Source organism: Drosophila hydei, unplaced genomic scaffold (assembly GCF_003285905.1).
Source record: "Drosophila hydei strain 15085-1641.00,03,60 unplaced genomic scaffold, DhydRS2 tig00008134-arrow-pilon, whole genome shotgun sequence".
Taxonomy (NCBI): Eukaryota; Metazoa; Arthropoda; class Insecta; order Diptera; family Drosophilidae; genus Drosophila; species Drosophila hydei.
In genome coordinates this window covers 2,572,662-2,598,615 of record NW_022045843.1, presented here as the reverse complement: position 1 = coordinate 2,598,615, position 25,954 = coordinate 2,572,662, and the positions used below count along the sequence as shown (strand labels likewise).

The window sequence follows — 25,954 nt, the reverse complement described above, 5'->3', positions numbered from 1 at the left end:
TTTTAGGTTTTTTTTTAGTTTTCAATAGACAAATTGAAAAATAGATTTGTTTTTTTGTATATAATTGGCACTTAACTCATTTAAAATACATAAAAATATAGTACATAAAAACATCGGTTTTTCCACTTTTTTCATTTAGTTTTTTTTTTTTGTTTTTTCGTTTATAAATATATGCAAAAAGTTTATTTGGGATAAAAAGTATAAATAAATAAATCACGTCCATTTGAAAATTGCCAAAGATTAAAATAAGAAAGAAACAAGAACACACACCCATTCACACTCGCTGACAAACACAGTCACCCACGCACACACACTCACACACACGCTGGCGCCATTGCACATAAATTAAATTGTTCAGTACGAATAGTTGCAACCGTTTTGCTCATTATCTTTACCGTTATTATCATAAACATTATCATTATAACTTGAAGTCTGGTGTTTTTGAGGGGGAATCAAGGTTTACGGGTCGAAGGAATGTTGAGTTATATATATATATATACTATATATAATAGACAGTTTTATAAATCAACGACATCCTCTTTCGTATAGGGCGAGTCTCTAAACGTGCGTCTCGTCGAGGTGCGTTGCAGGCCTTCAACTAATGTCTCCTGCGGAATTGAAATCGGATGTGGATCTTGATTAATTATATACACATCAATTACATATATACATGCTATACAGCTAACTAAGCACACGCACACGCACATATTACAAGACCAACATTACTTAATAACAAATAAAACACAAAAATTATAAATGAATGAGCACCAGCCATCAATGGAGGATTATTAAAGAACCGCAAGAACAATGTAAAGCCAGATGCTGCACAGACAGAGAGCATGGATGATGATAATGATGTTGCTGACATAGTTAATCCAGTCAAACCTCGAATAGCGTTGAGATCTCTTTGCCTGCAATTCTCTTCGCGTTGCTCTCAGCGCAGCTGTTCGCTTTGTTCAGCTGCCCGTTGCGCATGCTCAGAATCTCGTTGCTAATGAGATTCGCGCAGGCTATGGCATGACCTGTGCTGCTCGAACTTGAGCTGGAGCTGCTTCCATGTTCTGTTATAATCGTTTTGCTGAGCGTCTCCTGCGTCTCGGTATTGGTGCTGCTCGTGCTGACGATCTTCGAGCGCGTCTGATTGTTTAATACTGTGGTCGTCGTTGTCATCGTTGTGGTGTTAGCCATGTTGTTGGCTGTGTTGCTGGACATGCTGCTGGTACTGCTGCTGTTGCTCGCGCGATTGCCTGTGTTCAACATAGTTCGCGGCATAATGGGCGGCTTGATGGGCAGATCTTTGGATATTGTTGTTGTTTTTTGGTAATACAAGACAAATTTAAGGAACAAGCACAAATCAAACAATATGAAAATAAAGAAAACATAAAAATCAAAATATATATCGCTATATAGCTACTCATTCAAGTTGCACTCTAAATGGGGCAAACAGGCAGGCATGCAACAAGAGCTAGATCTACTCATGCTTACCCAAACGACTAAGGCCTGCGGCTAGCTCTCGCACCGACTTCTTCTCTAAAGCAGCTCCTGCAAACGATGCACAAATTTAGACTTCTTCATTTAAATCTCAGGTTTAGTTAAGCTCACCTGGCGTTATGCCCACAATGCTGCCACCGCCGCTGCCGCCTGATGCCAAGGCAATGCCTGGTGTTATACCCACAATGGAACCGCCAACGCCCTGACCAAAGGACAACACCTCCACATCTGCAAAGGCAAGCAGAGACATTAGATGATATTAAGGGTATTCCCTTTCAAATCACTATTCACGCACCTTCTTCCAGCGTATCCGGCGTTGTCTTGCTAGAGTCCACGCTGCCATTGCCTGTGGGCAGCTGTTCGTTGTTCGCCTTCGGTTCGGTGCCTACGACAGACCAGGGTCGAGGCTTCTGCAGAGCAATGGGCGTGCGCAAGATGCCATTGCCAGTTGCAGTCTTTACCAACAGGCTGCCATCGGTGCCCACGGCCAGCGAACTGCTGCCTGTTGCATGGCTCTTGATCGAATCGCTACTGGGCGAACGCATCTTCTCATCGCGAGTGGCTGCCTTTAGTAGGCCTCCAGTGGCTGCAGCTGGAGTTGCTGCCTCCTCATTGCCTGCGCCGCCCTCTGTGCGCATTTTGACCAGCGGCGATTTGCGACCCACCAGCGGTGAATACTTCTCCAGATTGTCCGTGGATCGCGAACGTGTGGCCCAGGATGCACCTGTGAATATAGATAACAATTGGTAAAGCAGGCAAACTTTGTTGACTATTAAAACTCACTCTTGAGCAAAGGCGACTGGCGCTCCAGTTTGATGGGCCTTCTTTCCTCTAGGATGGGCGTTGTCTCCTCCGAGGTCATGTGGCCATTGCCATCACGACTCATCGTCGGGCTGTCCACAAATGACAACGAGCTGCATTCCTCGGATGTGGGTGACACGAGTGGTGTTAGGGTTGTGGGCGTTACAGAGCCGGGCCTAAAGAAATGCTCCAAGCCATCGCCAATGTCTCGCACTGCACCGACAGCGCATTCCGCGTTCACGAGCGGACGTGTTGGAGCACGCGTCTTAGCCCGTTTGGGGCGTCCCTTGACCAGATGTTGCAGCTGAAACGAGGCGCTCGGCAGCTCCGTTATGGAATCACAGCCCTCATCCACATTGCCATCGTCCATGGCCGCATTGCTGGTGCTGCTGGTCATCATGTTGATAGCCGAGGCACCACCACCGGCTGCTGATGCTGCGGACCCTATTGCAACGCCACGCGATGACAGCTGTGAGTTGGAACGATGCGACGAGGGCGACTCCAACAGATCAGGAATATGGCTCAAGCTGAGATTCTCGACCACCGATTGGGGACGTACCTTGCGGGCAATCGAGCGACGTTTCGACGGCAAATGCGGCGTGGCCTGCGCAGAGGAGTGGCAAGACAAATATCAGTTAGTGGCATTTTTAACAGTATCTGGTGTATATATAAAATGTTAGGTTATGTTCGTGATGTATGCATATGTGTGAAATTATGAGAGCGGATGAGGGAATTTTTACTTTTTAGCAGGAAATTTAATAACTAAAAATAATTTTAAAAAATTATCTACATTTGTAACTAAAACATAGCTAATAGATATACACAGTTCTACAAAGACCAGGAAAAGGGAGAGACAGATAAAGTGTAGTGAGTTGGTACACAGTGAGAACTCCATATTAACGAACCAGCTGCCTTTAACGATTAAGAATATTTTTGTGTAAAAGAAACTTAATTTTTAAATTAAAAACGAAAATAAATAAATAATTAAAGTAATTCCTACACTTAAAAAACATAAAATATTAAACGTACTTATTAATAAATAAAATATTATTTTTTAAGAAATTAAAAATAAATTAAATAATAAAATTAAATAAAAATATAAGAAAAATTCTTTAATTATATAGTATTTTCAATTTGTATGTTTTAAACACTTGTTAAGATAACTGTGGGTTTTTTAGCACAAAGTTAAAACTTTCCAAATGTATAAAATAAATATTAACATATATTTGTTTATATATTTTGTTTTTAGTTTCAATATTTCTGCTGCACTGCAATTGTTTATGTTCGTTAAAGGCAGCTCTCGCTGCATATAGATAAATATAGATAGATATAGGTTTTTTTCTAGTTAAAGTATGGATCGTTTTTAAAGATAGACAAGACATAAAAAACTACTTACAAGGTTCAGATATTCCAATTTCTTTAAGAGTTTGTGGTATATATATAAATATATTTTTTAATTTTTTTTTTTTTATGTAAATGAGTTGGAGATAAGGTTTTAATATATATATATATTTATATATGTTGTAGATATATATATGCGGATATATATAAAATGTATATAATATGTTTATAGCGTATGTTGGATGTAGTCGAAGTAGTTGTTGTAGTTGTAGTTGTGATTGTTGATGAATTGTTTGGATGATAACAAGGATACACGAGAAGAACACGAGAGATAAAAATAATGAGCTTTTTGTCTTTGTTTCATTTTTTTAAGTTTTTTATAGCTTATTCACATAGAAGTTTTAGTTAATGTAGATGTGTGTGTAGGTGTGTGTAGGTGTGTGTAGGTATGTGTGTGTGTGTGTGTATGTGTAGGTGTATGTATGCTAAGCTGTTTGGCATTTCATTTTTGTATATATATTTATACGATATAAGATACGCTCCCGTCTAGAAGTTATTTTTTCTTACTATTTTATATACACACAATTCTCAAGTATTGTGATAAGCCAGCGGCGGGTGTTTGTGTTTGCGTGTGTGTATTTGTGATTATTTTCCACTACTCGTATATATATATATTGTTATTAATATACATTTATTCACTTATTAGTGTTTATTGGGTTTGGGTTGTCACTCGTTTTTGTAATATGCATTTATTTTGTAGGCTATTGCATCCACTTGGGCAGCGAGAGATTTTCAACACTTACAGTGGGCGATTCCAGGCCCAGTTTGGGCAAAACGGAGCCGCGTCCGCCGGGTCGTATGATAAGGCCTTCAGCTTCCTACAGGAGACAGTGCGAGAAAGAGGGAGAGAGAAGGAGAGAGACAGAGTAAGTAATTGGAATTGTACTGTAGGTTAAATCACAGCAATTCTACAACTGGAATGCTTTAAGTATTTATGCTGGTGGTTACCACATAAAAAGTTTTGAATATGACATCACAGTTGTTATTAAATTTGCCGAAATCAAAGATAACGCGTTATCGATTTCTAATGGGTGGAGGTTTGATTGGTCGGTGGGTTGCCTGTGCTACTTACATGACTGGAACGACTGCGAACAATGTCCGGCGTCTGCGGCTCATCCAGCAGCACCGATGGCGATTCCGAAATACCATGACCGCGACGATAGCGCGTTAGTGCCTCCAACACCTCATCTGTAGCGCGATCCGAAATAGCAGCTGCTAGCGATTGCTCTATTTCACTGTGCGAATGGAAGAGTGAGAGAAATGAAAACAATTTGGATTAGCGATGGAAGTTTGATTTTGAGGGGAGTGGGGGCAGCTGTGATTGGTTGAACGATCTACTTTGTGGCTTTTGGCGACACTGTCGCCGTCTCTGTTTCGCCTTCCTGATCCTCGTCGGGACACTTGCGATAGGCTGGCCGAGCGTCGCCGCTCTCGCCGGCGCTCTCGCTGCTGGTAAAGCAACAGCATAAACTGCGCATCAGGCCCATCTTGGCGAACAGCTGGCGGAGCGCGCACAACACAAAAATGAGGAAGCAGAATAAAAACCAAACCAAAACAAAACAATTCCAACTAACTGGCACTGTAGCAAACCTAACGGCACTCAAACTGACAATGAATTCGCCTGCGCTGCTCGACTCGCCATCGCAGCAATATCGGAGCAAAAGTTAAACAAGCACACGGATACGCACGCACACACTCACGCTCACAAAATGTGAATGTATTTTATGTAAGTTTTTTTTTTATTTTTTTTTTTGGTAAGCTGGGCGACAGCACCCGTTTGGGCTTTCGAATGGAAATGCATTCAGCTGTTAAGTTATTTTCTGTTTGCTTAATCTTATCTGTGCGTTCAGACACAGGCACATACACACACCCAGAAACAGGCGATGAGTAAAATACTTCACAGATTGCGGTATGTGCGTGTGTGGGTGACCGCTAAGAGAGGCAGAGAGAGAGAAAGAGAGCGTGCGAGCTACAAAGTGTGTTTTGAACACAACAAATTTGCAAGCTCAGCTGTTAGAGAGGAGACGAGCTTTTCTTTTTTTCATATTTTTGATTCATGAGAAACTTATAAGCTGGAAATCGAACAGTGAGGCGGAATTTTATCAAAGTGTGTCATGAATTCAATACTCGTCTCTTGTCAATTAAAATTTTTAATTGTTTTTGGTTCTTGTTAATATGAATCAAAAACGTGTGCACTTAGTTTAAATTATCAATAATATCAATTAGCGTATTAATTAATACCACATTGATATTATATTAATTTTGCTAAGAATCTATCGAAAAACAGTATCTTCAAATACATAAAAATTTTTTTTTTTATTTTTGAAATTTCGGAGTTTTTTTTTGAAGCCTTCCAAACGAATAAAAATAAATATTGAACAGAGTTAGTTTTGTTTCTTAAACGCTATTTTTCTCTCTGTTTATTGTTATAGCTTTTGCAACCTGTTTGCATAGCTCTGAAATCACAGTGCTGCTGCTATAGAGTGTGTGTGTGCGAGCGAGCTAGCACACATTTTGTTGATGAACCGCGCGTCATCTTGTCTGTCTTAGTTCCTGACTGAGTCACACTCGTACTCACACACACACACAAGCACGCGCACACATACGCACACTTCGCTCTCTGGCTTGCTCTTTGCTGTTCTCTGTTCTGGTTACTCACCCAACTTTATTCATAATCTCGCTGCCGGCATTGTTGAGCAAACAGTTTTGCAGAAAATCTTCGGGTATTTGGAGACGCTCATTGAGCGCTTTGCGCAGGTCCTGAATAACAATTTGATTGCCCAGCGTTTTGGGACACTGCTCAATGCCCGTGCGTATCATTGTCTCCAATGTCTCCTCCAGATAGCTGCGAATCGTGTAGCTCAGTTCGCTGGCGACACGCGTCAATTTCGTTTCGATGGGATGAGCATCGCTGCGCACAGCCTCCTGCAGTTTGGGCATCAGCTGTTTACAATTCTCTGCATCTGTAATCAAACGTTGCACTGCTGAAACATTGTCGCCGCCACCTTTGGCTATCGAAATCGTATCCTGTGTCTCGGCTACCAGCTTGTCCACCAGCTGATGTGTGGAGGAGAGCATAAAGCCGTGCTGCAGCCTAAATCCTTGACGTTTTAGCCCGTTGCAGTTTCGCTGCAGCAGCTCCTGCATCTTTCGCATTACAGCATCTGTTTTATCCGGATGATTCTTCAGATGCGGCGCTATATCGAATACCGGAAATGGAATCGTACGCATGCTATGATTATTCTCCAAAGCGTAAACAATGTCGGCATAGCCTTGCAGGGTGACACTGTTCTTGTCCAGGTAAATGGTGCGCAATCGATTATTGATCTGCAGTGCCTTGGCCAGGAGGCGTGCACCCACATCGCCCATGTAGTTGCCACTGATATCCAGCTTCTGCAGACTCTGATTGCTGCCCAGTGCGTTGATGAAGTCGTGCAGATCATGCTTCAACTTATTCTCCGACAGCACCAGCTCCACCAGTGGGAAATCATCCTTCTGGATCAGATTTACTAGGGCATCCATCACTGTGGGTATATGCTTGGGCTTCATGCCCGTCAGACTGCGCATCAGATGCAGCGAACGTATCGAGGGATTCTTTGATATGGCTGACAGCACAGGCGCCAACTCCGCATCCAAATCTGGGAAGGATAACGGGATAACATTCATCAAAATGAATCATTTTTGTCATCTTGATCTGGTTTCAGATCCACTTACTATTGTCGCTGATATCCAGGCTCTGCAGCACACGCACACCGTGTATGCAGGATTCCAGGACGTGAGCACCCTGGGCACCCAGCGTATTGCTGCTAAGATCGAGATGAAGTCCCGTCGTCGACTCATTGCAGGCGAGACCCAGCAACAGATTCTTGAGCGCCTCCATGGGCAGCTTGCATCCGGCTATGTTCAAATGCTTCAAGCTCAGCGTGCTGGTAAAGAACTGCTTGAACGAGGGCGGTATCTCTTTGCCTTTCTTCGTGCTAAATGAGTTGTGCGAGACATTCAGATGCGACAGGTGCGTGGCACAGCCTCGCAAGAGAGCTCCAAATAGCTGCAATCGATAAAAAAAGATAGAGTTAAATTTAATATTAAGCAGCTATTAACACGCTGTTATTAATATATCTATGTAAAGGTAATGTTAGATATAAAACAAGCTTAACATAGGTTGTTAATATGTTAATATTAAAACATTACTTACATTTTCTAGCGTAATATCAGTCGATGCCAGATCCAGATGCTCCAGCACATTGGGTTGAGCCAAGAAATTGTGCAAATTCTGCAACAAATAACATTTACAAAGATATAAATTAGTTAATGAGAGAGGATACGCGCTTGCAACTGCAGATGGCTGCGCATGGTGAGTTTGCGTTGTTGCTTATGGTGAATAGGCAGCTTTTGTCGTGGTGAGTTGTCGTTTTAAGAGTCGCCTACAGTCAGTGTGCATGTACTCTCTCATAAGTGCATGTGTATTTATGTTTCTGTGTGAGTGCATGCTTTGTCTTGTATGTGCTTTGTATGTGTTCGTATCTCTCTCTCTGCGTATCGCTGTCCTTTCCCGTAGCTTGTAGCTCTGTTAGCTTTTTGCCTTGTCTATGTAAGCGTGAGTAACTAAGTTGCTGTCCGCTAACGATACGATACATTTATCGATATATTTCGTTTACTTACGGTTATGTCATCCTTCAGACTGTTACCACTCAGATCCAAATAGGTGAGCGAGTTAGAAATACTTTGATTGAGCGAGAGCGAATGCGACATCTGATTGACACCCTTCGAGGTGAGACCGCAATGAGCGAGGGCCAATTTGCAGAGACCCTTTGATACCTTGGCTATGGGTCCAGCCAAATGTATAGCGCCTGATCGAATGAAGGAAATTTATATTAATTTTCAGTATAACTTCAATTAAAGATCAACAAATAAATATAGAAAATAAAATTAAAATTTACATTTGTTTTTTTTTTTTTTTCATTGCCAATCTATCTAGAAATTTAGAATGTACACAGAGAGCAAAAGCCGTGAAGCAAGCGTCATGAATGTGAATGTGAATATATATATATATAGAGAGAGAGTGAAAGCGAGAGGGAACTCTAATGAAATTGCTTATGTGACCAGAATTGTGAAATAAGAGTTTCAAAATGCGATTAAACTTTGGGTACGAAATGTGATATATATATAAAAATGCTATAACTATTATTCGTATATTAGAAAGCTGATAAATGATATATAATATGTTTGATATTTCGTAGAAAGCTTTTAGAATATAATATATTCATTTGAATATTAAATTTCAGAGAAATAAAAGTGAATTAATATATTGTGATGTGCATGATATCTTACAATGATTTTGGATCTATAAAGTATGGAATTTCAGATAAGGAAATATTAGAAAGGGTCACATATATGACATGATATAGAAGAACTTTTAAAGCTATATAATTTATACATATATGTATAATTCAATTGTCAGAATGTAGGCAGAAGACAAGACAATCTTGTAATAGTATAATGCCATTTTACATGCTCTAATTTATCATACAAAGATTTCAAATATGAAACTAAAAAATCTTAAGTCAAAGCTAACAAAATATGAAATTGATATGAAGTTAGAAGAAAGCTTGGTTAATGAATTGCTGAGAGTTGTGAGGGATGTATATATACATATATATAATCTATTGGCTATAATGGTGCATGAATCTAAAGTCTAATTCATTTCAATAGGCACACACTATACTGTGTTCTTTTATCAGCATTAATAATGTTTTATATGCCATTTCACAATCTCAATGCACAATTCGCTAAGGTCACATAAGCACATTAAGAGTTGAACTGATATCGCATATTATGATTACATGAAAGAGCGTTTAGCATTAACATTAACATGAACATTAACATGAACATTAACAATAACATTGAACAACAACAGCAATAAGAACAATGCAAACTTAATTCCAATTGAATTTTGACACCTAATTAAAGTTCGTTTTGTCTAAAGTGAGTTTTATAAATGTGTTTCAAATGGGGATTCTGCAAACCTTGTACAATCTTTCCGAGTAGAGCGCACAATGAGCTAGCTCCTACACATGACAAATGCACACGCGCGCACACACACACACACAATATTGAATGTATAAAACATGAAACATAAGAACAGAAAACAAATGTTAAACAAAAAATGTTGTTAATATGTTAGGAGTAAAAGACAAAACGCAGTTAGTTGGATTAATTGGCTTAATAATAAATGCGACTGCTCAGGGGTTGGAGGCGTCCGGCTGGCAGCGGTACGCACGAGCGTGTGTTCACTGTGCTATTACACACCTTTGTCCTCGATTATGTTGTGACTCAAATCGATGGTGCGTATCGCTGGACTGCTGTTCGTAATCACAGATATGGATAGCTTATTCAAGAAATCCCATCTGAAAAGGAGAGCATACCATTAGCATAGATCATATAGATATATGTATTCAAAGACTCACCTTAAACCTAGTGCCTCCAGATGCAGCTCCTCTAGCCACATTGAACGCTTGAGCACGTGCAGAATGCGCTCCAGCGTCTCATGGGAGAGACGCATGTGAGCCGCCTTTAAGCCACGAAAAAAGGTATTATACTCCAGTGCCGAGACAATGGCCATCAAGTCTCTGTAACAGATGGCAAATTATGTTAGTTGACATTAACATTAAGTCAACAGAGTGCACTATTAAAGTTAGATATAACTTATTAAATAGAATCGTTAGCAAAGTTTATTGAAATGCAATTTAAAATTATCCTAACTTGATATAATACTTTTAAAAAGAAAACATTTCCTTAAAATTTTAATGTTTGAGCTCCACAAATTACGTTACATGTTAACATTTCCCTCTGTAACAGTTTAACATTTCCCTAACATTTTGCTGTTAAGCTACAGAAGGCAATTCTTTTAGTATACAAATTAAGCAAAATTCCAAAATGCACAAACAAAAAATTAATAAAATTGAAAATATAAAAAAAATTTAAAAATTATAATAAATTTACTTAAATTGATTTATAAATGTAATAAAGGGCCAAACTTTGTCACTCACTTGGGCTCCAGATGATCGAAATCACGCAGATTGAGCAACCGTGTATCGTGGGACAGGTAAATCGTGTCCACATCCCAGGCGACCTCCTCGCGGTAGGGCACCCCATGGAAGTCGCACATGCAGGCATATTGAGCGCTGAAGCCGCCGCAGGGACCAACATTGCGCGGATCCGAGGGACGAAATTCCTCTGAGAATATTGTCTCCCGCTCTGGCGGCTGTATGTCGATCTAGAGAGAGAGAGCGAGAGAGTGATTAGCAGCGAAGATAAAGGTAAGTCAAGGTTAGCCGAGGCAAGTAAAGCCCAGCTAATCGCTGTCTATGCGCGATTTGAGCGCGTTAACAGCGCAATTAACACTTTCAAGAGTTGGCAGCGAAGTTTGCGTGCCTTGCGCCAATTATCTTTTTCACTTTGTTCACCTGTTTGTTGCTGTTGTTGTAATTGCTATTGTTATGACCGTTGTTGCTCACAGCTTAAAACACGCCCAAGACACGAGCCGAGGGCACAAAAAATGCAAAGTTTTCAACAAATGCCAGACACAATGTCGAGCTGGCGATGAGTCAAGTGGAGATTTGCATACAAATGCAGGCAGCATAATTTACAACAACAACCACAGCAGCAGCAATGATTCATTTAAAATGCATTGAATTATTACGCTCGAGTAGCAACAGCAACAACAAATTTCATAACCAAATGGCTTAATTGAAGCAACAAGCAGCGGGTGTGTGTGAGCACGCGTAGGCGTACGTGTGTGGGTGCTTAGGCACCTAAGTAAGTCTATAAACACATGTATCTAGATGTGTGCAACAATAACAACATTTGACTTAATCTTCCATTAACAATTTAATCAAAATCATTTAAGACTTCGCCTTGACTCAAGCAACTATCTAGGTTAAAATGTTTATTTAATTATAATTTTATTGTAACTACTACTGCTATATTTACAGCCCAACTTTACGACTAAACTGCACAAGGCAAGAGACGCTACTGATCAGCTGTAGAGAGCAGAGTACCCTTTATAGTTGAAAAAAGTGTCCACAAAATTTGGGAAAATTACTCTTGAGTCCTTTTTTAATTTGAATACAAGACAACATGAAAAATAGAAGAGAGCTTGCTTACTCGGATTTCAATCTCTTATACTCACTGTATTTTATGCATCGAGCAATTATGGTATTTAAATACCATATCATATTGAGCTTTTGTTGTTATGGCTGTCAAGTTACTTTATAACTGTCAAAAATGTCACTCTAAATTGCCACAGTTTGAAGACAATTGATCAGGGGCGCCATAATGTCACAAATAGAGATGGTATTAGAGCGCACTTATATTCTGAGCAGTCATTGTTGTTGTCAAGCTCGCTTCGCAGACTACAAAAGCAAAGGCGACACCACGCGTGAGAGCGAGATAGCCTTAGGCAAACAAAGCTTTGGTATAGTGCCATAAAACTTAATTTGTTTGTTGTTTATTTAATGAAAGCAATTTTTAATCTTTGCAATTTATGAGTTGTATGTCAAAAGCTAAGTTAAAGTTGACTTTCGGCCAATGCATGTTAAATATTTAATTGAGCTTTAATTAAAAGCAAATTGTGAGTCAGCCAGGTCACACACCCAAAGCTCGCCCACGCAAATTAAATTAATTATAGTAGTTTTTAATATATTTAATATTTTCAATAGAGCTGCGAAAATACCCAAAAAGTGCGTAATATCATAAAAAAAAATGAAATTTTTAGCTATTATATTTTTAAATATTGTTTACCAATTCTTGGCATTATTTAGTCATTGCTTAACTTTAGTCATTTACTTTTATATCAGAGAAGAAGAAGTGAAGCTATAAAACAAATTTCTTATGGAAATTCGCACATATCGCAAAAACTGATAAAAAGAAAAAAGTTGCAAAGAAACTTTTAGTTATTGAGCTATCAACTTGTTGTTGTTGTTGTTGTTTTTAAGCCATTCAGCAACTAAGTTAAGCAAAAATTTAATTCGAAAAGTTTGTGACTTATGTGAGGCTTACAGGAATAGTAAAAAGCTTTTTTAGTGAAGATTTGGAATTACTTAAAGACGCAACTCAAACTGAATTTAACGCTTCATTTAGTCAATGTTTTCATACTGATTATTATAGTTATAAACAAAGTTAATATATATAGCTATATGATGTGATGTAATGATATATTTTTTGTTATTTGTTATATATGTATATCGTAATATATAAACTTGTGGTAGTGGTAATGCTGCTGTGGCTGATCTCTCTTATATAGGTATATCATATATACCCATCTATCTATATATGTCCAATATCAATTTCATGTTTCCAGCCAATTATACGAATACAAATGTTGCGATTGCGTGTTCGGCTTTCCGATGCTTACCTTTTTAATGATGTACTTGAGAGGAACTGTTGGAAATATTTGCTTGATCGCCGAGGCTAGATCGGTCAGAATGACATCAGCATTCTGTGAATGATATATACAGTATATATAGTTGTTATACGGGGTAGATAAGTGTGTATAGTATAGTTAGTTACCGAGCTGAAGTTGCCCGCGTCGCCGGTGGTGACAAACGAATATGGACGATCGTTCGTGATGATCGAGAAATGTGTTGACTTTTTGCTCTCGACGCCCACAATGTCCAGATAATGGAAATGGCATTCGATCTGTATAACGAAAAAAGAACTTATATATAACTTATATTTATTTATATATTGTTTATAATCTACCTTTGTGGGCACTTTGGCGCTGAGCAAATAAATGCGAACGGGCGTAAAAACCTGCAAAAGAGTTTTATATTAGAGAAGAGAATGGTACACTTAGAGAAATTCATATAATAATCTAGGTACATTTCTAGAAAATTAAGTTTAATAAACGAAATTTGATAAATTTTTAACAAAATGTTGTTTTTATTTCATTTCACGACGAGTGCCAGGCAAGACGCCTTCTAGGCAATGTAGAGAAGACTTTCCATAGCAGAGAATTGTTTACGATAGCTAGCATAGAAAAATTTTCCAAATTGCTATAATTATTTTTTTTTATATTGTGTTTTATTCAAATTAATTTAAGATACACTGAGAGAAATTGCAAGCATTTCTTGAATTAGAAGAATATTTAAATTTCTTTGAACATTCATCAAGATTCATTATTGCTTTAAAGACATAGAAAACATTTAAGCTGAACTTGAATATAAACTGCAGTCATTTTTCTCTGAGTGCAGCGGATGCACATGTAAAAACTTGTGCATATGTTGAGGTCAGAAATTTGAGTACTTTGGGGCTGGGGGTTAAATGTGCAGCACAGTCAAGCTGTCTATAGCTGGTGTCGTGGGTGAGGGCGGGGGCGGGTGAGAGTGGCATAAAAGGTAGCTGGGACTCTGAAGTGTTGACTAACTCAATTTTCTTTGAGTGTAAAAGAAAACTTTTTGCAGCATTTAATTGGAAATCAAAGTGTGTTCTGTAATTCATTTAGACACTTGGCACCAAGCCAGGCGCTAAGAGGGAGCGGAGGGAGTGATTCAGCTAGGGGTAGGGCATCGTAGGGTGTCGATAGGAACTGCTAAGTAGCCAGCCGTCTGCCTCGGGTAATTGGACACTTTGTCTCAGTAAGCGGCTTTTATTTTGTGCGCCTCGCGCCTCGTAGCCTCGAACTAAATCAATTTTCCAGTCATGTGACTTTAAACGAGGCGAGAAATTAGCATAAACTGAAAGCGCCAAGGAGCTAAAGGGCAGGTATATTGGGTTCTAAAACGGCGCTAAGTATGCTATAAAATATCAATTACATTTACAGCTATGTGGACCCTCGAAGAGGCGCAGAAAGAGGGAAATACCAGTAGAAGCCAAGTACTTCGGCTTTGGCTTTGGCTTTTAATTGAGCTTTGAGGCCAAACGAGGAAATGGACGTCAAATCGAAATGCTTAAAGGTAGCTGCCAACAGCTGCAAGTTAATAAATGGACAGGTGGAAAGATGAAAGATGGAGGTGAGTAGAGAGAGTGAGGGAGAAAGAGAGAAGCAGCAGTGGGGGCTGGGCTAAAAGTCCGTCTAGATAAGTGCAGAAATAATAGACGAAAGAAGAGTATGTAGAGTAACCAAGTGAGATAGCACAGGAGAGAGAGCGAGAGAGACAGATGACTGAAGAAATTAAAGAATATAGACTATACTGACTAACAAATGCTCTTTAAAGTATGTGATAGGTCGAGACAATGAGAGAGAGAGAAATATTTATATAGAGAGAGGGAAATACAAAAATTGAGAGAGAAAGAAAAATAAGGATAGTTAGATGACAGATAGATAAAGAGAGCGTGAGCGAAGAGATGGAATTAAAATGCTCTATATAGGGTGCATATTCAAACAGTGAATATGCCCCATTTACTGAACTCTGCCAATTCCAGGGCATCACATCTCATTTGAATGCAATTTGGCCTGCACTGCCTCAAGCGTATCATTTCAGCTTGCAATTTCATATACAAATCAGAGCCATGGCAAATCTGTAGCTCAGGCCATGCCAGACGGATGGGCGGCGGCGGGAGGTGGGAATAGGCAGATGTGGAAACACCTGAGGCCAAGCCAATTGATGTTTGACTCTACACTGCTCAACACTTACCAAGACACGATTCTCTGTTTTATCGCCTTTCGTTTCCAATTTGACCATATACTTGACCAAGATCTTTGTGTGTCGACCCAGAATGGATTTAACGCTTTCTACAAGAAACAAGAAGAAGCAAAAGAATGCGATTATTAACTGTGGAAATGTATGAAGTGAAGTATATTCGCTAGAGGTTAATTAAAAACAATTGGCAAAAAGCCAATTAAGTGCATGCAGTAAATTAACTGTTCATATCTATAGCTACATATACAAACACACTTATATGTGTATGATATATGCACGTAATTGCTATTATTATGCATGCCAATATCTATAGAGCGATTGTATTATATCATTCGTATATTTCCTTTTCAAATCCAAACACGTAGGCACTTTATAAACGCAAAAACACAATTTGAAATTTCGCTGAGTTTCACAGCCTTAGATGCCCCGCTCTCTCCGCACCCTTCCACCTATGGCTAAGCCCCGCTATTTTCATATACATTTCCAGCTACTTAACATAACTCATACATACATACATATCACAATCATATACTCACTCACACACAGACGCAGTCCCTCACAACGATGACGAATTTATTCAAAGTGAGATATTTTCATGTGCATTTGACAATGCCAGCAGAAAGAGAGCGCAAAGAGAAAGAGAGAGACAGAGGAGGGTGGGTTAGGTGTAGAACACTTTGAGTGTACAGCTGTGGTTGTTGTTGTTGCTGTTATTATTGTTGTAGGCAGGCATTATGTCATGCGACAGGCACGCCAAATCTCAAGTATGCCCGGATGGCACACAAAACCCCGAGCAAAGGAGCTACAGGAGCAGCTCGGGGATGGGCATGAGGTACTTCTACATGGGGAGCTCTGCGCTTTATGACTCCTTGTCTGGGCACTTGGGCATTTACCCCGCAGGGCTAAACTGGAATTGAAATGTCAAATATTTTTGGGTAACCAACCATTGTTGCTGCCCCGTTCTAAATCAGCCATATAACTACATTTAACATGCTTTATACATATATGATATATATATAAAACAAATGGAAGTACATTTCGACAAATTAGCCCAAAGGCACGTCGAAACAGTTGAGTGCATAATAACTATTTGTAAAACTAACGAATGACATTTAAGCTTTGATTTTTATTAGTGTGAAATTCTCTTTAAAGTGAGCTTAAAGGGACAAAAGTACTATGCATATATATGCTATTCGCAGACTGTCTGCGGGAGACTTAGGGAAATTTTCTCTTTTTTTACGTTGTCTTTCATAATGGACAGGTACAAACATGAAATAAATACTTTACTAATCTGCAAGCCATCTTCATCTAATCATATTTAAAATTTGGTTATTTAAATTTTGGGTAGAAATATATAGGATATTATTTTCCATCAAAACTTTGTCGCAATTATACATATTTTACAATAAAATTAAAGAAATCTTCAATCAAAATTGATTCAATTTTCACCCAGTTGCAGTTGCAAAGCATGATATTTAGTGTTTTATAGACAGTATATATACATTAAGTAAGACAATTTTGCATTACTCACTATAAACACGCACTAAAATATAAGATATGTTGTATAAAATCTTTATCATAAATATATGTACTTTACACAATTACATTATGCAAGAGCTATATAACAGTAATCGGTAATTGTATAATATTTACATTCATTTAAAAGACAAACCCATTGATCGCATTCAATATCTAAAAGATAGCCACAAACAACATATAGAAATTGTGTAAACAATGTTAATCTACTATTTGCCACTCAGTTATTCATTCAAGTATCGCGCCCGAGGGATATATTTCGTATGAATCATACTCTAGAGAAACTATCGCAAAAAAAACTTGGGGAATAAAACAAATTTTATGTTTGTTTCTTTTTTAGCATTAAAATTCCTTTTGCAAACAAAAGTGAAAAGTGTACATGTGTATATGTATATGCAAATGCGTGTGTGTGTGCGTGTAGACATATGTATTTGGCAGTAGATTTGCATGAAGCATGCCATATAAGAGCAGCGGGAGCAATTAGGGCCCTGACCACACTCACTAAACAGCCGCAACATTGTGGCCAAAAAACAGCAAAGAGAAAAGACATTAGCCAGACGAGCCAATTGTGTTTGTGTGTGTGTGTGTAACGATTGTTAGTGTTTGTAGACACGCACACAAACACAATGGCAGGGGCCACCCGCTGGGCAAACACTTGTAATGGCGCCAACAATTCCCAAAGGAAACCATAACGAAAAACTTGAGGAATTATGAAACCAAAGCAAGACCCGACTATGCCATACTCTGTATTATTAAATAATGCAACTATCTACCTATATATAATTAAAATATATATCAAATATATATATCAATAATAAAAATATATATAAATTTGATTAGGCCTTGCAAAAATATTATGAAAAATAAAAGCTTTATGCTCTCACAATGTGCCAATACGCTCTTTCGCACCTAAAGAGAGCGACAAAAACATAGTTCCGTGCTGCGCGATGACAATGATAAAGATCGCCCATCAACAACGCGACCAGCGAAGCGTCCAAGCGGCAACATTGACAGTTAACTGAGAGAGCAGCGGTTGCTACTGCTGCTGCTGCTGCTTCTGTTGCTTCTCTTAATTGCAGTAAAAATGTGAATGAACTTTGTGTTTGACGCTTTTACAGCTGCTGCGCGGCTCAAAAGCTTACGCGCTCTCTTTTTCGCTAATGCTTGCCCGCTCTAGCATGAGTCAAACGATAGCTGCTTACTGGCAGTGTATTTGCTGTTCTGTTCTTGCATGCAAGTGCCCATCATATGACACTATGTCAATATCAGAATGACGCATGTAGATGAGCAGACACACACACACATAAGCAATTAACTGTCTACGGCAATGAAAATGCATTTATTGCTGAGCTGCAAAAAAGTATCTAAATGCAGAACTTATATCTAAATGATATTTAAGTCTACATATATATGTAAAAAACTCATTTATGAGCAAACCTAAAGATTTTTCATAGATAAACTGCAAAGAACTAACTTTGCGGCATATTTGTGACATAAAAATGCAATAAACTTTATTATCTTTAACAAGTTTTTTGTCATTGTCTAATACCCACTCTAACAAGTGCGAAATGCCATAAGAGAAAAATTCCTTCAAAATATTCATTCATAAATATTTATAAGATCCCAAATTGCCCTTTAGTTCCCAAGTCAAAAGGAATTCATAAAGCTAAAAAAAGGCTAACATTCCGTTATCTGTCTCGTTTTGTATGGTTTTGATTGGCTTTTTGGCGAACAGAAATTTCCCCATACTGAAAAAAAGTTGTTGTTATTGTACCCTACAGCAATTACCTTGGCCATGTTCCCAATTCAAGCTCGTAATTACCTGTGCAGCCATCTAGCAGTCTCGACTTCATTTCCGCTTAAAGGAAATTTAACTTTAATTGCGAACTGCGGTCAATTTTGTTCGGCTCGGCGCTCTGATAAGCAGCAGCAGCAGCAGGTCAAACGATACTTTTTCGATACATTTTATACTTTATATTTCTGTGTGGGGTCAAAGAACCGATGCTCCAGCGTGTTCGAAAAACTTTTTATTTGATCTGAATAGCGGATTTTACCAGCTTAACAACATTGACAAGCTGCAAAGTGTGGGCGAGGGGAGAAAACACGATAAGTGTGACCCAATTTGGCAAAGTTTTGTTGCTGTTGCTATACATACAGAAATATATATATATATATATATATATTTTGCCGAGATTACACGAGTTCAAAATACTCTGCTACAAGTGCAGCTGTGGGCGTGTTTCTGTATGTGTATTGCCCTGTCTGAGCCTTTTATTACGACACTTATGTGTAGTTTGTTGTTTGTGTGCTCTTTTTGTTGCGTGTAGATATACTCAAACACACACCCACATTCAAAGTTGTCCTGTTAGAAGCACAAAGGCTGTCAAAACTTTGGAGAGAACTAAATGAATATGAAACTAAAATCAGTTATACAGTTTGACAAGAACTGCTCACAAAAGCAAAGGCGAAATAAAAAAATCATCACACTTACATATAGTATGCCAAGTCAAGCTCAAAAGCTTCTCACTTGCAGAGGATTAGGCACAGCGCAGACCAAATATAGACCCAAGCGCAGACACAGCTAGAAATATGAGTGCACACTTATACAGATACACATACATACAAACAGGCATAGACACAGCCATCATTCTTACAAGTACATTTTTGAAGTCATAAAGAATGCGACAATCGCTTTCAATGTTTGCAAAAACAACAAACAATGGACAAGGCCTCTCTGGCTCTCTGCTCAACTGCTTAAGCTAACGGTACAAAGCCGTGCTGGCAATCAAAGCTGTAGCTGAAGCCAAACGCAGCAGCACAAAAGAAAGTTAAACGAAGATTTTTTATTTTCGTTTTCTTTACACACACTTTGTGATTACTTTACGTTATGTTAATTATATTTGCACAATGAAGCAATGCGGGGGTGTGTGTAAGAAAGACAGCACAAATAGAAAAAGAGAGAGAGAGAGTGGTCGGCGGACAGACAAGCTGGCGGCTATTGCAATTTACTTTCGCGCTTTATTATTAACAGCTGTCGGCTGGTGTTGCTGTTTGCTCTTTACATGCACACTGCTTGATGTCTAACTACTGTAAGTCCAGATACTTCTAGCATGGACAGCTATGTAAGTGCTGAGCTCATATTAAAATATTTGCTATAAATCTATTTTAAGTTGTTACCTTCGCACATTTCAGTGGGCGTGAGCTTTAATTTATTTGACCCCATAACGCAGTTTAGCGTTGCGAATTTGGACGCAGAGCTTTCAAACTGCCAACACATTGTTCATAGCTATGACGAGCTTATAGAAAGCGACAGGTTATCCACATGCTCGCGCGCTCGTGCACTCCACTCCACTCCACTCTCTTGGTCTGGTTTGTTCTATTTCCCAAAATACAAAGTAGAGCACAGCTATGCGACCGTCCAGCAGCAGGTCAGGGATGCGACTGAGCGCAGCAGCAGCGGCAGCGGCAGCCTGCGCCTCATTAACGTCACTTGTTGTTGTTGTTTATGTGACACAATTTCACTCAAAATGGACCATGAGTTTTTTATTCTCAGCGTTAGTTTTTGGTGTTGGTGTCAATTCTGCGCGCTTTTGTGTTGCTTCTTTTAAGTCGTCGATGTCGTCAAACGAGTTCTGACTTCGCCGCCAACTTTCAATGCGCCCAAATTGACGCGACGAATGCAAAAAGTGTGTAAGTGTGAATGCGTTTGTGTATGTGTGTGTATCACTTAATGAGACGCAAGTTGCTGGCAGGATAACTGGAATTGGAGCAAGACGGGAAATTGGCACAAGCTTGCACTAGCACACAAAGAGAGAGCGCAAAACTAAAGAGAGTAAAAGTAACAGAACAAGAAAGAGAAAGAGAGAGAGAGAGAGAGGAGAGCACCAGCTGGTCAGCTTTCAGCAACTAATTGCATACAATTTGTCATTAGTTGCATAGCAAATGAGCAAACGGCCAAGCGACACACGCTTAATTGGAAGCATGAATTATTGAGCGCGTGCATTTATTGGCCAACATGTAGGTCAATCGGGGGTCACTCTCACACTCGCACACGCACACAGGCACACCTATACCCACTCATGGCCTTCACTGGCCATCCAATAAATTTCCATAGTTTTGCATTTTCGACTGGAAAGACAGACTCGATAAAAAAAGATTCGATTCATTAATACTGGAGGAAACTTGTTTTTGTTTCATTTCTTTCACCATTTGACTGTTGCAACAACATTGTGGTTAAACAAATGTGTGAATCAATAGCGAATTTTAAGATAATTTTGCAATGCAATTTTTGGATAACAAAAGGAAGTTTGAGCAAGCAGCGGATTGCCGAAAAATATGCCCACATTGTTTATAAGAATTAGGTATAAACTGAAACATTGGCAGTTAACATTAAACGAGCTTTTGTTTTGGCATGATTCTAGCTAAGACATTTTTGCCAAGCACATAAACATGAATGGAAGATTGATTTATATACTCAATACATATGACTTAGTCAATGCATATAACAGTTTTGTAAGGGTAATGCCTATAGGCTGGACTACTACGTAAAAGAGCTTTCTAAGTCTTAACTGTTGTGTATAAGACTTTTATTAGCATTGTCCTTATTATACTATTTTAATTCGTACAACATTATAAGAAGTCAAAAAAATATAAGTTCTATACGTATTGACTATCTATATTCGTATAAGAGAGCAACTTAAAAGTGAAGCAAAATCTTATCAGAATCGTAAAAAACTAAGTAAAATGCAATATAGGCGCATATATGTATGTATGTATATCCGGCTAAATAAATATTTCAATTTGTTGATTTAAAAAAAATAAAAACAACACGAAATAAAATAAGTTAATTGTTGAATTTCCGCTGAAAATAGGCGCAGCAGCTGTCAACGTTTGTTTTCATATTTTTAAAGCGTACTCCTCCTACTCTCTCTCTCTCGACCTTTTCTCTCTCGCTCTCTCTAACTCTGCCTCACTCACTCCACCAATTGATGTGCTGGTCAGCGAGTCTTACAAAATATTATCAATGTATGACGCATGCAAGAGTTGTAAGAAGTATATATAAACATATTGCTAATTGGATTCTCATTGGTTAGATTATATGTAATCCTTTGTTTATGTATCTCACCTTTGTCTTTGGCCTGCCGCACAACGTCGCGTATCTGCAGCTCAATAATGCGCCGTAAATACTGATCGATGTGATTCATCATTTCGTTTGTATACATTTGCTTTACATCCACACAAAACATTAATAACAACGGGCAACAGCAAAAACACAATGTAAATAATCAGCAATAATATAAGTTTCCCCAACTGCAATTACGTAGACCCAATTCGAATCCAGTTAGCTGCAAAGCGCGCGTCGCGTTCAGAACTGAGGCGAAATGCGACAATTGCGATCGTTTCTTATCAGCACGATATTCTTATCAGACATTTCGAATAGAGCGTAGCTAAAGCTAAGAGCGCGCGAGCGACAGAGTGAGAGAAGGAGAGAGCGAGCGCAGTTTGAATTGGTTTGGGTGTGACCATTAGGTGTACTGACAACAGCTACAACACTCTGATACAGGGTTTTAGTTTTCAGGTATATTTAAGAAATCTTAAGAGATAAGACTGCACTGTGCTATATATATATAGGGTCTTAGTTTAGATATAACTATATATTAACCATTATTCTTATTATAAATAATTCAATTTGTTTTATAATTTTATAATCAAATTTCGTTCATATTTTTTCCAGTCAGCCAAAAAGTGTTGAATCACAATTCCAAATAGAATCTAATGGGAATGGCAAACGGAAATTGGGTGTTAACGCTTGACAGAGCAACAGACGAGCGTGAAAAGTTAACCAAATAATAATAACAACAACAACAAGTAGTAGCAGCAGCAGCAACAACTGCCACAACGAATCAGCGTCCACTTACAGTTCTAGAGGCACTGCCTTTGGCTAGGTTGGCAATTTTCATCAAGTTCGTTGGCATTCGCGCTAATTTGATTTGAGTGCAATGACAGCCAAGAACCAGGCACAACTGCCACGCCCACCCTACAACAGCCGTCTCCCTTCTCTCTCTGTTACATTGTCCTGTTTGCCCAGGTGCAACATTTGCTGCTGCTGCCTTAGTTGGACTAGTCTCCAATTAGCTTTGCTGCCAATTAGCCAAACATTCCACTTGCTTTTCATAATTTAGGTAAATGATTTTTTTTTGGAATTGGTATTTGGAGCAAAACTGAAGTGAAAACATTGACAATTTTATTTATGTGGCACAAACAAATTGTTGTTGCAGCTGCGCTCGCTGTGAAAATTCCAGCGTGAAAAATCAAATGAAAACAAACTCAAAAAAATCCAATTGGGTGACTGAGTTATGTGCCTGGTGTTTGTGTGGGTACGTTTGTGTGTGTTATTCCAACTTGCAGTTCATTTAAGACACCTGCTGGCGCTCCATTAATCATCAATCAAGTTCCCCTTTCTTGATAACACGCGTCTAATCAGAATGTGGACCGATACGTACAACTCCCAATTAGACCTTTTTCATAGTTAAGCTAAATAATGCAGAGGCAAGCAAAACAAAAACGATTTCATTATAAATAAATATTAACAGAGAGGAATGACAATATATCTCTATTTATATTCTGAGTAGTTTAGTTTAGCTCAATTTTTATATAAAAATATTAAAAAAAAAAAAACAGAAAAACAAGTTCATGAACTGCACTGAACCAGTGATCAGTTTAGATGAGTTATGCTGCCCTGCTAAGCAAACGGATCCATTTTTGCCATTCGCACAATAGAAAATAATGAAAAACTGAAAACTATTTAATTATAGAACATTTCTGTTTTTTATGAGCTGCTGACATAATAACAAATACAACTAATCAAGTTTTCTATTAATTATAGAAATATTAAATTAATGAATTATTGATACATACAATTTTCTATATTAATGCAATATTATTGTTGTTGTTGTTGTCAGTAGCTGCATCTAAAATTTCCCTTGTTTATGCATGCAGCCAGCACTCGCTTTAAATGACAGACAAACGGAGCGCTGACTAACAGTTATTTACAAGTAAGCACACACACAAACATATCATTCACACACACACACACACATGCATTGCAGTGGTGTCTGTATGTTGATTTTGTTTATCGGCGCAGTTATGAATCCCATAAATGATGCGGCCAATGCTTCTGAGCAATGCTTTTCAATTGTTGTTATTGTTATTATTGTTGTTGTTTGTTGTTTTATTATTGTTTCTTCTACTCGCCGTTTTGCAGCGCTCAACTGAATTTCAACTCAATTAAGCATCATGGCGCGAGCAATTAATGGGAGTTCTACAAAAAATGAGCAAGCGCAACTAGCAGACACCACGTAGAACACATTTCGTTTGACATATTACTAATAGAAATCGTTGAATATATAATTATAATCAATATTTTAAAGCTTATATTAAATATCTCACACTTCCATTACTCTATATACCCAACGTCAGCAAGTCCGAGTACAGGGCATCAGGAGCACAGACTATGCGAATGAAAGTAAATTAAACACACGCACACACAAGTAAAATGCATATGCATGTGCCTGTCTGTGTGTGTGTGTGTGTGTAGAACATGCAAGCTGCAGTTGTAAGGCGACTGCTGCGGTGCATCTCAAACTGTTTCTCAACAACCAGATTTCCTATACTAACAAGCCCAAGAAGAGGGTGAGTGTGACGAGGTGGAATGGGGAGTGCGGGGGGCAGCCAGTGTGGCGTGTCCGTGTCGCATTGTGGCAAAACGGAAGTGCGCCGAGCGAGAGGCAAACGTCAAGAACAAAACATAAAGTGAAAAAAGCCGAAAACAAAAACACAACGCTACGCTAACGGTGGATGAAGTGGGGTCTAAATTATGAAGGGCGGAGTAGTAAAGAATATGCAAGCAATGCTATACAAAACCAAGACAAAAATAAAAAGAGTGAGTGTGTGCAAAGAGAGATTACGATAAGTAGAAAACAAAAAACGATAACGATTACTCACCATTGAGGTCCTTGGTTAATTGCGAACGCGTCGACATTTTGACTGTTGTGTTATTGTTGTTGTTTATAAGTTTGCGGCGAAAGTGGCAGCAATTTGGCAGCGAGCGAAAATGAAGTCAAACAGGAATAACCACCAGACGGCGGTGGCGGTGGCGGAAAAGACCTCTGCGGGCGGCGAATTCCGTGCTAAGTGCCAGGCGAAAAGGGTCCACAAAGCAATTTGGCGTTTGTTGTTGTGACTCTTCTTCTTATTGTTGTTGTCGATTCAATTTTGCCTCTCGTATAAAACTGGATTTAAAGCCTGGCTACGCATGCCGTCCGAGATGAACGGAAACAGCCTTCAATTGTTGCTCGCACATTTTTCGCAACGGGTTTCCTCAACATTTACACCGACGCACAATTCTTCTACTTTTCGTTTTTTATACAGACTCTCACACCAAGGCTTACACACAAACACTTTTCACGGTTTTCCACCCTATGTCGGGGGATCGGTTGGTCTCGCTTCTTTTTCCTGCACTAACAATTGTTTTTTTTTTTTTTTTTAATTATTTTAAAGCCAATTTAAATTTAATTTGCGCGTTAAAGCTTTGGCAATTCGTTAAATTTGAATATTTTGATTATTTGCTTGGGAATTCTTGGAATTCGTTTTGGTTTTCTTTTATTTTATATTTTTTTTCTTTGCCGCACTTTGATTTGAATAATTGGGTAAAAATTGAACACTTGTGGTGTTAACTATGTGGCGCCTTTTAGCTATCACATTGACTAAATGCGCCGTACACAGTTAATTTATTTGACTAAGAACGTTTTGCAGTTGTTTGCAAAAAATTGTGCCTTAAAAATGAATATAAAAAATGCAGTGCGCTAGCACCGCAAACAGCACACACGACGAGAGAAAAGCGTTGGGTCTACTGAAGAGTGTGACCAGTTACTGCAAGCGAACAAAATGCGCAGAAAGCATTCCAAGAAAATACCAAACAGCTGTTGCTGTAAACAGAGATAACAAACATATTTGACAATCGAACATAGGTAGTAACTGTATTTTGGGTAAACTAAATGTTATTTTTATTCATTAAAGTATGC

General features: G+C 38.7%; 1 protein-coding gene across 15 annotated transcripts; it reads right to left on the bottom strand.

The window, feature by feature from the left end:
• Positions 1–160: 160 nt before the first annotated feature.
• LOC111604162 (F-actin-uncapping protein LRRC16A) lies at positions 161–25,805 on the bottom strand. Of its 15 annotated transcripts, none has more exons than XM_023322093.2 (22): positions 24,876–25,805; positions 15,330–15,427; positions 13,456–13,506; positions 13,264–13,392; positions 13,109–13,192; positions 10,743–10,969; positions 10,161–10,322; positions 10,003–10,100; positions 9,720–9,761; positions 8,356–8,543; positions 7,889–7,966; positions 7,408–7,741; positions 6,353–7,331; positions 4,766–4,928; positions 4,437–4,511; positions 3,689–3,709; positions 2,275–2,896; positions 1,787–2,215; positions 1,603–1,719; positions 1,486–1,542; positions 886–1,295; positions 161–608 (listed from the first exon to the last, which is right to left on the bottom strand). In XM_023322093.2, exons 1-22 carry the CDS (start codon positions 24,910–24,912, stop codon positions 519–521), a joined length of 4,491 nt encoding a protein of 1,496 aa, XP_023177861.2. In that variant the 5' UTR covers positions 24,913–25,805; the 3' UTR covers positions 161–518. The 15 variants fall into 15 exon arrangements, 12 of the variants coding, with proteins under 12 accessions (XP_023177861.2, XP_023177858.2, XP_023177864.2 ...); XM_023322090.2 differs by lacking the exon at positions 24,876–25,805 and adding an exon at positions 21,997–22,228; XM_023322096.2 differs by lacking the exon at positions 24,876–25,805 and adding an exon at positions 19,363–19,379.
• Between the last annotated feature and the right edge of the window lie 149 nt (positions 25,806–25,954).